We start from the raw sequence: 13107 nt of genomic DNA on the forward strand, positions 1-13107 counted from the left end.
AGATATTGTACTTCATAACTTGTTAAATATAGATATTTTTCTTACACAAATGCACTTTCTTGATACTCATTAGTCCCGTTCACTTCCATTATAAAGTTTGAACGCGTCAGGATATTATTAATATAACTCCGAATGTGTTTATCAAAAACAAGAAAGTCATATACATCTAGGATGGCTTGAGGGTGAGTAAATCTTGGGGTAATTTTCATTTTAAAGTACTAATCCTTTAAAATATAATTAATTATTATAATATTTTTGATTAATAGCTTGATTCAGATTCTACAGAAATCGTTTTAAACGTTTCTTTGAGTTCTGACATGTTAGAGCCATAAAGTTTCCTTCGTCCTCCACAGATCGCAGTGCCAGAATGCCACCCACTCGCTTCCATTGATACTCAAGCAACAGTTGACATGACGTCACGTGGGAGGGGCTACATAGTCTTAAAAAAGGTGTCCATCTCCGTCGCAACCTACTCAAGTCTGGCTGGATTTTACGCACGCATGAAGAAGCACAGTGTCGGTCGGCGACTTCAGCGGAGATTATACGAAGCTCTGGGACATTCGTATTCTTGTCTTTTCGTCAATAACCCAACAATTACTCACAACGCTAGCAAAATGACGGGCTCTGATATTTCCCACGTCCTGAAGGAAGGAGAGCTGGAAAAGAGGAGCGACAATCTCCTCCAGTTCTGGAAGAGGAAGACGTGCGTTCTCACCACGGACAGTCTGAACATCTACACCGATAACCAGAAGAAGAACAAGAGCAAAGAGCTCAAGCTGCAGTCCATTAAGAAAGTGGATTGTGTGGAGCGCACCGGGAAGTTCGTGTACTTCACTATTGTGACTACAGATAATAAGGAGATTGACTTTAGGTGCTCGGGCGAGGAGAACTGCTGGAATGCCGTGATCACAATGGCTCTGATTGACTTTCAGAACAGAAAAGCCATTCAGGACTTTAAAACACGACAGGAATCAGAGAACTCTTCTCTGGGACAGCAAGAGAGATGCAAGGCTAGAGCACATTGAGATGTTGCAAATTCAAGCCATAGGCTACATGGTGAGAAATAAATTATGCTATACTTAGCGAGTACATTGTTTGACATAAGTTGATCTGAATACAAGCTATCAATTGAATAGATGCTAGACTTAACAGTTGAGTAATGTTATGGTTTGAATGTAGGAAAACTCATTCTCCCTTTTTGTTTCATTTAGAGATACAGCGAACTGAATCTTGAAGTTTGGACCAAAGCGAAGCATGTCAGCATGTCTGAAAGGAGCCCATGTGCTCAGAATAAGGACTGTGGTTGAGCTGGTCTGTGAAGGTCTTCGGAATAAACCTGCAATGATTTCAACAAGCAAAACCCTCAAAAACACTCAAGACTGAATCCTTGAACTTTCTTAACCGCCTCCAAAAGGCTCTGGATATGTACATGTAAATGTATCTATTTATTTTTCCAAAGGAATGCTGCAAATACCAATGTTGTATTAAGTTATTTCATGATGTATGTATTTATTTAAATAAATTTACATAAAACTGAGTTTGCATTTTGGACTTCATTTATGATGAATGAATTCATTTTTATTATATATAAAAAAAAAAAAAAATCGGGTAACACTTTACAATAAGGTTTTTTAACATGGAATAAAACACATGTAAAGCATTTATATTCATTTCAATTGCTAAAATCAAAAAATTATATCTGTTAATATTATATAATGGACCTAAACCAGCTGTAATACTAGCAAATTGACCTTATTATAAAGTGTTACCAAAAAAGCATTTATAATAGCCTATCTCACAATTTTTCATATGTGGTTTTGTAGTCCTTGTACATCATAGGCCTAATTAAAAAAAAAAACAAAAAAAAAACAATATGGCATTTCAACGTTTACATGTTTCTAGAAGTTTTAATTGACATTATGATATTTTGTGGCTTTTGTCTAAAAGAAAACCAGGCATTTCTTGAGGGAGTGGAAAGTCCCTTGTAGTGGAAGTGGCTTGTTCATTCAGAAATGTGGCGTCATCGATTGTGCGTCAGATAACAGCTCAATAGACCTGTTGTATAGCATTGCGATACGCTTATGTTGTGAGCCACGCCCAATGAAAATGCTAAAAACGTTTATTTTACTGCAATATATTAATTTAAAATAAGACAAGAGTCAATACTTTGGGTGCTTTATTGAGGCTATAATCGTCACATTTGCCCTTTGAACAGGTGTAGGTGTATAGATAAGATTGTAAACTCTGTGATCCACCCAAAGTAGCCTACAATAAACGCTGCCGCCTTATCAAGCAAAAATCATGTGATGAAACCGCTCATCATTACATGTTATAAATGTGTGGCATTTGTTCAATCAGAATTAAAAACTTATATTTGTATAGACGGTTTCATCGGACGCACGCGCGTTGCCACGGTTACGCGTTAACTTCCGGTCTGTGTTTGTTGAACGGGTCTGGTAACTTTGTTGCATTTAAATTTGGCCCAGTAACGGTTATTTTCTTCAACTGGTAACCCAAAATAATACTGGTTAGCTAAAGTAAATTTACTTGTTATTTATTTTGCTTGTTATCAGAAATAATAGCCTAGTCTAGTCTAGCGACTCTGTTGTTATTGATTCTTTGTGGAAGTCTACCGGAAGTTAAGTTTGGGCCACAAAACGTTTGTTTATGTTGTTGCCGTTGAAACCGTCTATAGCCAAAACTATATTATATATTTTCATTGTTTCTTTGTTAAATATAATGCATTCAGGTGTCTAAATAGGTTTGGTTGAAGTCAGTGCATGTGTCAGAGTAGCCTAAGTGTGAAAACCAAAGCTTTCGGTGGTATTACACAGCTTTACAGATTATTGAGCGCTGGGCTTTGAAGTTGTATTTAGCTACTATATGGATCAAAGGACACGCTGATCTAAGGAGCAGCATCCAGTCAAGAAATATGTCTGGCTCATTTCTGCCCCCTCAGCTATGGGCTCCTGACAGACTTGGCGGCTCAGTTTCACTTTGTATTCTCTTCTGGGGCCTGGAGGTCTGGATGTGTCCGGATATCTGGATGGAGACATTTATAACTCCGGATATCATAAACCCAGCATTTGTCATAGCTATTTAAAGTTCCCTGTCATTTTATTGAGTTTTATTGTTTATGAGTCATTTTTGAAAAAATGCAGCAAAAGATTTATATATTTTTTCTTTCTTATGACAGGTTTTGAACATTCAAATTTTTTTGCTTGATATGCCAATGAATTTTGTTTATATCAGCTAAGACTTGAGATTGCTTAAAGGCCTACTTTGTTTTATTATGAAATGTATTTTTTATGATACTTTTTATGAAATATAAATTCACTGATTTCAGATTAGGCTAAATCACTCATAAACTACCACCATGATTATTATAAGCCACAATTATATTCACAATAGAGCTCGGCCTCAAGTTTCTTATTGTTTTTAATATTTAGGATACACATTTTCATTTAAATGTTTTTTAGGCATTTCATTACGTATATTTCATAAAACAAAACTGGACCATTTTTTAAAGCATTTCATTTAGCATATTTTAGGATCCAATTGTTATGAACTATTTAGGTCTAATTAAGTGGAAAAAAGGAAACATTTATTTATTTTATTTATTTTTATTATTTAAGCATTTAGTTAATAAACCAAAATTTGACAAATTTTACAGTGAAATGTTTTTTAAGCATTTAATTTAGCATATTTTAGGAAAATTAGGACAGATTTTTATGAGGTATTTAATTGTGTATTTAAAGGGTTAGTTCACCCAAAAATGAAAATTCTGTCATTAATTACTTACCCTCGTGCCTTTTTACACCCGTAAGACCTTCGTTGATCTTCGGAACACAAATTAAGATATTTTTGATAAAATCCGATGGCTCCGTGAGGCCTACATAGGGAGCAATGACATTTCCTCTCTCAAGATCCATAAAGGTACTAAAAACATATTTAAATCAGTTCATGTGAGTACAGTGGTTCAATATTAATTTTATAAAGCGACGAGAATATTTTTGGTGCGCCAAAAAAACAACAAAATAACGACTTGTTTAGTGATGGCCGATTTCAAAACACTGCTTCAGGAAGATTCAGAGCATAATGAATCAGCGTGTCGAATCATGATTCGGATCACGTGTCAAACCGCCAAATTGCTGAAATCACGTGACTTTGGCGCTCCGAACTGCGGATTCAACACGCTGATTCATTATGCTCCGAAGCTTCCTGAAGCAGTGTTTTGAAATCGGCCATCGCTAAATAATTCGTTATTTTGGTTTTTTTTGGCGCACCAAAAATATTCTCGTCGCTTTATAATATTAATATTGAACCACTGTACTCACATGAACTGATTTAAATATGTTTTTAGTACCTTTATGGATCTTGAGAGAGGAAATGTCATTGCTCCCTATGTAGGCCTCACGGAGCCATCGGATTTAAACAAAAATATCTCAATTTGCGTTCTGAAGATTAACGAAGCTCTTATGGGTGTGGAACGGCATGAGGGTGAGTAATAAATGACAGAATTTTCATTTTTGGGTGAACTAACCCTTTAATAAAACATATTTAGGACACACATTTTCCTTTAAATGTTTTTATTATTTAATCAAGCAGTTTAGTGTATTTATTTAAAAAAAGTTTTAATGTTTTATTTAGAATTTTATTAAGATTTTTAAATATAAATATTCAGTACACAGTTTATTTACATATATTTTTTTAAATTAATTTATTAAGTATTTAGTTTAAAACATTATTGGACAATTTTTCTGTTAAATGTTTTACTTTTTATTTTTAAGCATTTCATTTAGTATATTTTAGGAAAATTAGAACACATGTATTTTTATTACGTGTATTTAATGAAACATATTTAGGACACAAGTTTTAATTTAAATGTTTTTATTTATTAATATTTTAGTGTATTCAATAAATAAAATACCCCTTTTTGGACAATTGTTTATATTAATGTTTTATTAAGAATTCTATTCATTTATGTGTTGTTGTTTTTTTATTTATTTATTTATTTATTAAGCATTTAGTTTAATAAAGCAAAATCTGACAATTTTTTCTGTTAAATGTTTTTTCTTTATTAAGCATTTTATTTGGCATATCTAGGAAAATTAGGACAGTATTTAATTATGTGCATTTATTAAAACATATTTAGGACTCATATTTTCATTTAAATTATTTTTTATTATTATTTATTAAGCATTTTATTAAGTATATTTAATTAATTTTTTTAAACTTTTAAAATACCAAATTTTCATACTATTTTTTATAAATAGTTGTTTATTAAGATTATTTAAATAAAATAAAATAAATAATAATTTAAAAAAAATAAATAAATAAAAACAGGACACAATATATTTAAATATATTTTAAGGATTTTATGAAGTGTAATCCTTCCAGTAAGATGTTATGTTTGTTTTATAGAGACACAATGGAATAGACAGTATTTACTTTCTGTGTCTTAAACAAACACTTCTGAAGTAGTGGGAGCTCATCAAACTTCACAGTCATGCAGGTGGAACCTGAGAGTGTTGTATACTTAGGGTTGGGTTTATAGAGGAAATATGTCTTTCGTCCCATATCTAAAAGATAAGCTGCAGCCACCAAGTCACTTGTTTGATCTTAAAATTAACATACCCTTATGAATCATTACTGCCGTATGAATCATTACTGTACTAAACAAAAAGGTTCGCAGTCATTGTGCTCACACATATGACTGATTCCTGAGACAACTTTACCTTCCATTAATTTTGATAATCATTTTCACTTTCAACGTTTTAATTTCATTTTTACAAAAATATTACATTGTTATTCATTATCTCTACAACAGTCCTCACAACATTAGTTTAGAATTATACTCACTATTAAATTACAAAATAAAATAACAAAATGTCCAAGAATATTCTCAGAATACCAATAAATTGAGCACAAACACCTAGGGTTTAAAAAAAAAAAAAGTTAAAAAAAAATATATTATTTCACAATTTTTAGGCAATTACTTGTGAAAAGTTGTACTTTTTCATTAACAATCCCACTTGTAAGATTTCTTATGATTGTGTCAATGTCATATTTGATAATTTTTTTGGAATTTGGCCTCACAGTCAGGTGAGCTCACCTGAGTCATACCTCACATTTTTTACCTGTGACCGCACAAAGTAAAAAAAAGAGCCAATCAGAGACCCCGTGAACGAATGTGACTCCTAAAGTGCCATTCAAATGCGCTGACAAATGGAGTCAGTCATCTATTGTAGTTGTGAAATGTTTGTGTGTATTGAGGTATTGTTTCCTTTTGTTATAATGCTCTATGTCCATTTATTTTTTTAGCAGCGCTTCAATTCTTTGTGGGCGTACATGTCTGTGCATAAATAACCTGAATGTTTGGCTTCAAGCATTTGAAACATTTAAAGACACACTCAGATGCCGCCTGATAATTAAATTCGGTTTGACAAAGATTTTGACAAGTTCCTTCCTGTGAGATCAAATTTCAAAGAAATCAGGAAGTTTTTAAAATAATTCTTTTATTTATTTTTTTTCACACAAATGTGTGTGTGTGTGTGTGTGTGTGTGTGTCAATGTAAAAACTATTTTCATGATTTATCACAACTTTATTTTTCTTTTGTCAAATTAACTTAGATAATGTGGTTCAGATAACATAATATTTTGAGTTTCTATTTATTAAAGGTGCCTATAATGCCCCTCTCACAAGATTTGCCCCTATTTGGGTGTGAGCAAAAACACGCCGTTTTTGTGTGTGTCCCTTTAAATGCAAATGAGCTGCTCCGCTTTCCAGAAGAGGGTGGAGCTTTAACAGCTCGCGCTTCGGTTTCTCAACAACAACAAAACTGGAGAATCTCACGCAGCCAAAATGAGGATTGTCAGTAACGGTGTTCAGCCTTACATTGGACACTGTCGGACACTGATTGAGAGACTCAGGAAGAAGTTACAACTTTTAGAATGAAACTGAACATTTCTGAACAGTTAGAGGATAAATTTATGTAGTTGCTGTGGAGTTGATTCCACTCATCGACTAGCATGTGCCACCATGTTAATCTTTTGTGCAAATCCAGCGTTGAATTGACACTCATTTGTGAAGCAGTCCGGTGTAAAATGACGGCATGGTAACAACAATCTACTACAACAACTCTTCCTCTTCTCTAAAGCAGCCCAACATGGCCTCAACCCCTTTGTTGCGTGTTCTCGGGGGCAGGGTTTATGTAAATTTTAAGGTTAGTGATGTCACTAACCCAGGAAAAAGCTTGTTGTAGTCCCCACCAGCCGTTTGTTGTAGTCTTTAAACAGAGAATTCTTTAAAAGAAAATATCTCCCTTTGCATTGAACTTTGAGTGTCGCAACTTTGTACATGTTGTTTATCCTCAGCAACACTACACACTAACTAAAGTTAAAAAAGTGAAATCATAATCAACCACCCCAAGCCATCTCCTTCATTGTATTAACTCAAATTGTTAATTTCAGTGAACTCAAAATTAAGGCAACCAGGTAACTTACTTTTTCAACAATATTTTTTTCCAGTGATATATAGTTAAAATTAATATAGTCAATTAGACCAATGAAAGAATGTGTCTCCTAATGTGCCATATTCAGATATCTTATAGAATATCTAAATAAATATCTATAGATAAAGATTGTTACATATGTTACAAAAAATCTGACCATTCAGACTGAAATAAATTTTCACAAATCCAATCCAATTTTATATTGAATTTCAAACCACAATTGTTCAAACTGGTTAAGTGTCCAGATTTTTAGGGTGATTCTATCCTGTGTCTGAAAATTGTGATCATTATTAATAACATCTGTTAGAAAACTACAGCATCAATGGATCATATTCTGCAGCTGTCTAGAAAGCCACAGAGAATGAGAAAAGTGAAAGTAATACAAAATCTCTCTGAGGTAAAGTTAAATACATTTGCACTTTCACAGCCTAGCTCAAGTTTTTTGAGAAACACATTACAACTCTGGGTGGAAAGTCCCTGGCACAAGCTTTTTTCAATATGTTTGACCTCTTATTACTCATTCACATCTCTCCATGACCGGTTTGGTGTCCTGCTTTCTGTAAATTAAGTAAAGCAAACCTTCAAAGGGAAATCTTTGGGTGTTACCTAGTCATGGAAAACCTCTGATCAATTGCTTGAGACATAATGTCACAAATAATCATGGCTTTGAAGACTGATGACTCAAATGCAATGATATTGCAGAAAATGAGTTGGTTGTGCACAGATTTTGGTTATGTATTATTACCTGGGGCAGCAATTGTCTATTTCGCAGACTAATGCACATGTGGACTCACCCACATGCAAAAAGAAAGAAAACCACTACCTCATTTCCTCTTCCGACACTTTGTCCTGTTCTGAGGTAGGGAATTTCATGCACCTGTGTTAGGAGCAGCTGTGCCTTTTCTTATGAATCCATGATTTATGTTGCTAGTGTTTAACTTGGGCTCAACTGGGCTGTAACAGTGAAAGCGTAGGAGGAATTGCACATTAGGGGTCCAGCCGCAGAGGATGTGCGCCATTGTATCCGTGATACAATAGCCCGTCTATTTATCTCTATTCTTTGGCAGGATGAATCGAAAATGAATGAAGGTCTGGAAGGGTTGTTAAATTGAAAAGTCAAGTGATCCTGGATCTGTAAATCAATATATATGATCTCAAGATCTATTAAAATACAGCTCAGATGGACGTTTAGGATTATACGAGTATAGATGTCTCTTTTCCACATGGCTATCTGTGAAACTCCCCAAAGAGACTATAATGGGTTTTTTGGCGCTGTTTAGTTGCTGTAATCACTGTAGTTTGTAGACAATGAAATTCCTCCTATGGGAGAGTTTTCAAGAACAGACTGTTATTTGATATAAAGGACTGCATGGGAAACAGAAAAGGTATCCTTCCCATGGTCAATAGTAAAATCAAACCCGGAAAATTCAAACATTTAAAAGTTCAAATTCCACCCAGATTTAATGGAATCCAGGACATACACAATACACATTCTCTGGTGTACCTGAAGGTGATTGAAAGGAATGGAGCTCTTGAGAAGGGGTCTCCAAACTTGGTCCTGGAGGGCATCTGTCCTGCAAAGTTTAGCTCCAACCAGCCCCAACACACCTGCTTGAAAGTTTCTTGTATGCCTAGTGAGACCTTGATTAGCTGGTTCAAGTGTGTTTAATTGGGGCTGAAGCTAAATTTTGCAGGACAGCGGCCCTCCAGAACCGAGTTTGGAGACCTCTGCTCTTAAATAAAAGAGCAAACTTGACATTTGACTTGACATTTGATATTCAACAGTGCTTTGATCTGCCTGCATTGACACTATTCTTTAAGAGCTGCTGTGCAGCCAAACAATGTACCAGTTATCAATGTAAAGCTGCTTTGACACAATCTACATTGTAAAAAGCGCTATATAAATAAAGGTAAAAAAAAAAATATATATAGATAGATATCACTGTGAGGTCTGTATGGGCATTAAGACCACATGACCTGACCCCACTGTGAATACTGTCAAATTTTAAGGTTGAACACAAAATCACTCACTTATTTGTTCTCCATGCCAGACAGACATGTTCTCACAACTCTAACTGAAAGATGAAAGAGTCTGTGTGTGAGAAGCAAGTACTATTATAACTGAAATGCATATAATTATAATACTTGCATTCCAAATAATGGGTTTCACTTTATTTTGATGGTCCCTTTAACACATTCTGTTGACTATAAGGTCTATAACGTTGCACCTACATGTCTACCAACTCTCATTAGATTGTTAGTAGAATGTTAATAGACTGGTAGGGTTAGAATAAGTTGACGTACTCACAAAGTTACTTATAGTCAGTAGAATGTCAGTTGGGGGACCATCACAATAAAGAGTTAGCAGATATTAAGCAGTCTACTTATACTCCAATGAGAGTTAGTTGACATGTAGTTGCAAAGTTACTTATAGTCAACAGAATGTTCAAAAAGGACCATCAAAATAAAGTGTTACCAAATAATGTACTATACGATGTTCACTTACCTTAAACAAAATGTACTACGTCTAGTGAAACTCTGGCCCTCAAGCTCCACTGTCCTGCAGTGGAGTTTAGCTTCAACCCTAATCAAGTTCACCTGCCTGTAACTTTCTAGTAGACCTTGATTAGCTTGTTCAGCTGTGTTTGATTAGGGCTGGAGCTAAACTCTGCAGGACTTCGAGGGTCAGAGTAACCCAGAGAAAACCTAGCCCAGTGGATTAATTTTAGAAGAGTAGTCTTGAATGGAACAATTAACATTATTTACTGCATAGAAGCAGTAACTATTTCCAGTTTTTCAAACTCCTGTGGTGTGTTAACATTAGCATTAGCTATTTTTATACCTAAAGCTACTAGACCACAGAGCTGGTGGTTAGAGTAAGATATGGGTTTGATTCCCAGGTCTTATTCCCTTGATTTCCTGCCTTTTTTCTTTTACTGCCCTTTCAACATACAAAATGCCATGGATCTTGAAGGAACTTTGAGTTAAGGTGCCAATATACTTCAAACAAAATCGAAGAACGAACTGGTGTGACATCATTTCGAACAAAATCAGGGCAAAACGAAGTTCATTTGGTGTTGTTTTGGGAGTTTGAAACAGCTTGCCAAAGCGATCTTTCGCTTTTATACTGCTCCGGCTGGTAAACACCTTCGAACTGCCATTGGTCCGTTGTGATGATGTAATAGGTAGGTGTGGCTCTGAGGCTCCGCCTTATTTGATATAAAAATCTTCCCTGGTTAATTTCTTCTGTTCAGTCCCTCAAGGTCAGACGTCCTCAAGTAAAAACATGAACACACTGGAGAGTTGCTTTATAGTAGAAATTGAAGTTGTAATTCTACTTGAAAAAGACACTGACACTGTTTTTCATGTTTAATACTATAAAGCTACTTTTATTAAGCAGTCTATTGTATAAAGTGGTGTATAAATAAACGTGATGTGACTTGACTGGAGTGCTGATTTGCAGAGCTATGATCAGATGCTTTCTCAACTGCTGTTTTCTCACCGCTGTTATTTTTGTTGTGTGTTTATTTTGTTATTGAGGGGAAAGTGTGCGGTATATATTCATATATTCATCTAAACGTCGCTCTCAGCAGGGTGGACGCATCAGGATATTCGCTAACAGTATACCGCTGCTCACGTATTTCAAGCTTCTTTTTACCCATAAGTGAAGAACGAAAAAGAACTTCACCGTGAGTATATCTGGGAATTTAGGTATATGTAAATGGTCCTACTCCAAGTGGGATTCAAGCCAGCTTCAACCAGCATTGGATACTAGTGCGCTTACAAGGATTCTAAAAACTGTAGATTTTTGTATCAGTCACTAGTGCACCTCTTATGAGGCCATGGGAATGAGGTTTTATCTCCACAGATCTTATGAGCTGGCCTCCATTACGTTTACACCAATCTGGGTCACGGCACCAATTCAACCGGTTCCACTCAAAACAGTCTCTTACATCAGTCGCTAATACACCTCACCTTTTTAGGCCAGGGAAGTAATTTTTTACCTGCACAGCCTTTATCATCTGGCCTCCATTACATATACTTCAAGAATAACATCAAGGTGCACTTTCATCCTCAGATATGTTGATAGCCAATGGCAGTTCTAGATGAGTCTACCATCTGGAGCCTACACTGGATATTTCACCAGCATGCATGATCTATTTGCTGGCAAGTTGACTCAAGTTGATCAAGTCAAATCCTCAACCTCATTCAAAAGACAGTGTTAATAAGCCAAGAGAAGCTCGGAGAGGATCCAGGAGAGGGTTGGGGATCAACTTCAACAGGTTGGGCAATGTCAGGGTCAGTCTTCCCTTTCTAACACCTCTTTGCTGCCATCCGCTCATGTCTCAGGTCTTAGAAAAAAACATAAGATTGTATTACAAACACATACAAGCTCAGTCCACCATCCCTTCCCCCAGCACATACATTTTTGTACATACTACACCCCCACAGCTGTGCCCAAGGCGGCAGGGTCTTGTTTATCGTACCCAATGCAGCTGTCCATGACGGCAACTGCCAGCGGAGGATTAAACAGAAGACAAGAAGTAGCAAGGAGGAGGAAATGTGATGGAAGCAAGATGAAAGAGTGAAATCTAGTTCTTTTATTCTCACTTACAGATGCAAGAAATGTTCTCTTTCTCAACAAAATTACCATACTAGATCACAGAACTGGACTAAGACGAAGTTATTCCCCCTGTTAATCATACAGGACATTACAGAGAGTGGAAAGGATCAGAAAGTACAACAAGCCAGGACTTGAATTTGGGTTGTTCAAAGCACATCCACACTATGGGCCTCGTTCATGAAACATGAGCAGAACGAATTTTTGTGTAAATCATTTGTAAAGCCGTTCTGGCATAAATGTTCAGATACATGAAATTGTTCGTATTTTCAAAATGTTATTTGGTATGAAAGAAACGTACACCTGCTCCCTACCACGTGTAAATGGTGCGTAAAACATTTGATTGTTCTGTATTTGACACTGCATGACACTGCATTTTGATGCACTACATACCATAATAATATTAAATAATACACTGACCAACCATTCTACTTGTACAACGATTGAACAACAATGGAGATGTTTGCTAGTTACTGCATTTTTATATTCAGTAATATTCTTCAAAATGACACGTTACTGCCTTGGATATTCCAAATCATAGCAACCAAAGCGTCTCAGATGGAAAAACGCTGCTCCTCCAAAGCGCTCTGAAGTGCCACCAGCTGGCCGTTTTCAGAAGAGCATTTTTTCAGCTGGCTAAAAACGCTTTGGTGGACACACAGTAATTGAATATTTATTGTTATGCATATGGCCTAATAGTCTCTTTTGCATTTATGCAATATACTGGACCAAAACCTGATATGGGAGTCCGGAAGATTCCACAGCGTTCCTGGACTTGCGTCGTTGTAATTCATAGGCGCGGATTATGCTAATTGTGAATGAGCATGCACGTGTGCCCTATTTACAAATACTTGGAATTAGGGATGCAAAGGGGTGGAAAATTTCTGGTAAATTTCCAGAAACTTTCCAAAATTTCCTGAAAGTTTCCAAAAATCCTGGAAAGTTTCTGGAAATTCTGGAAATTTTCTGGAA

General features: G+C 35.7%; 1 protein-coding gene across 1 annotated transcript; it reads left to right on the plus strand.

The window, feature by feature from the left end:
* Positions 1 to 458: 458 nt before the first annotated feature.
* On the plus strand, positions 459 to 1537 carry phlda2 (pleckstrin homology-like domain, family A, member 2). Its single transcript, XM_051884957.1, has 2 exons — positions 459 to 1056; positions 1212 to 1537. The coding sequence occupies exon 1, from the start codon at positions 501 to 503 to the stop codon at positions 1023 to 1025; it is 525 nt and encodes a 174-aa protein (XP_051740917.1). The 5' UTR covers positions 459 to 500; the 3' UTR covers positions 1026 to 1056; positions 1212 to 1537.
* The last annotated feature ends 11570 nt before the right edge of the window (positions 1538 to 13107 follow it).

The sequence above is a fragment of the Ctenopharyngodon idella genome, chromosome 24 (genome assembly GCF_019924925.1).
Source record: "Ctenopharyngodon idella isolate HZGC_01 chromosome 24, HZGC01, whole genome shotgun sequence".
NCBI classification, from domain to species: domain Eukaryota; kingdom Metazoa; phylum Chordata; class Actinopteri; order Cypriniformes; family Xenocyprididae; genus Ctenopharyngodon; species Ctenopharyngodon idella.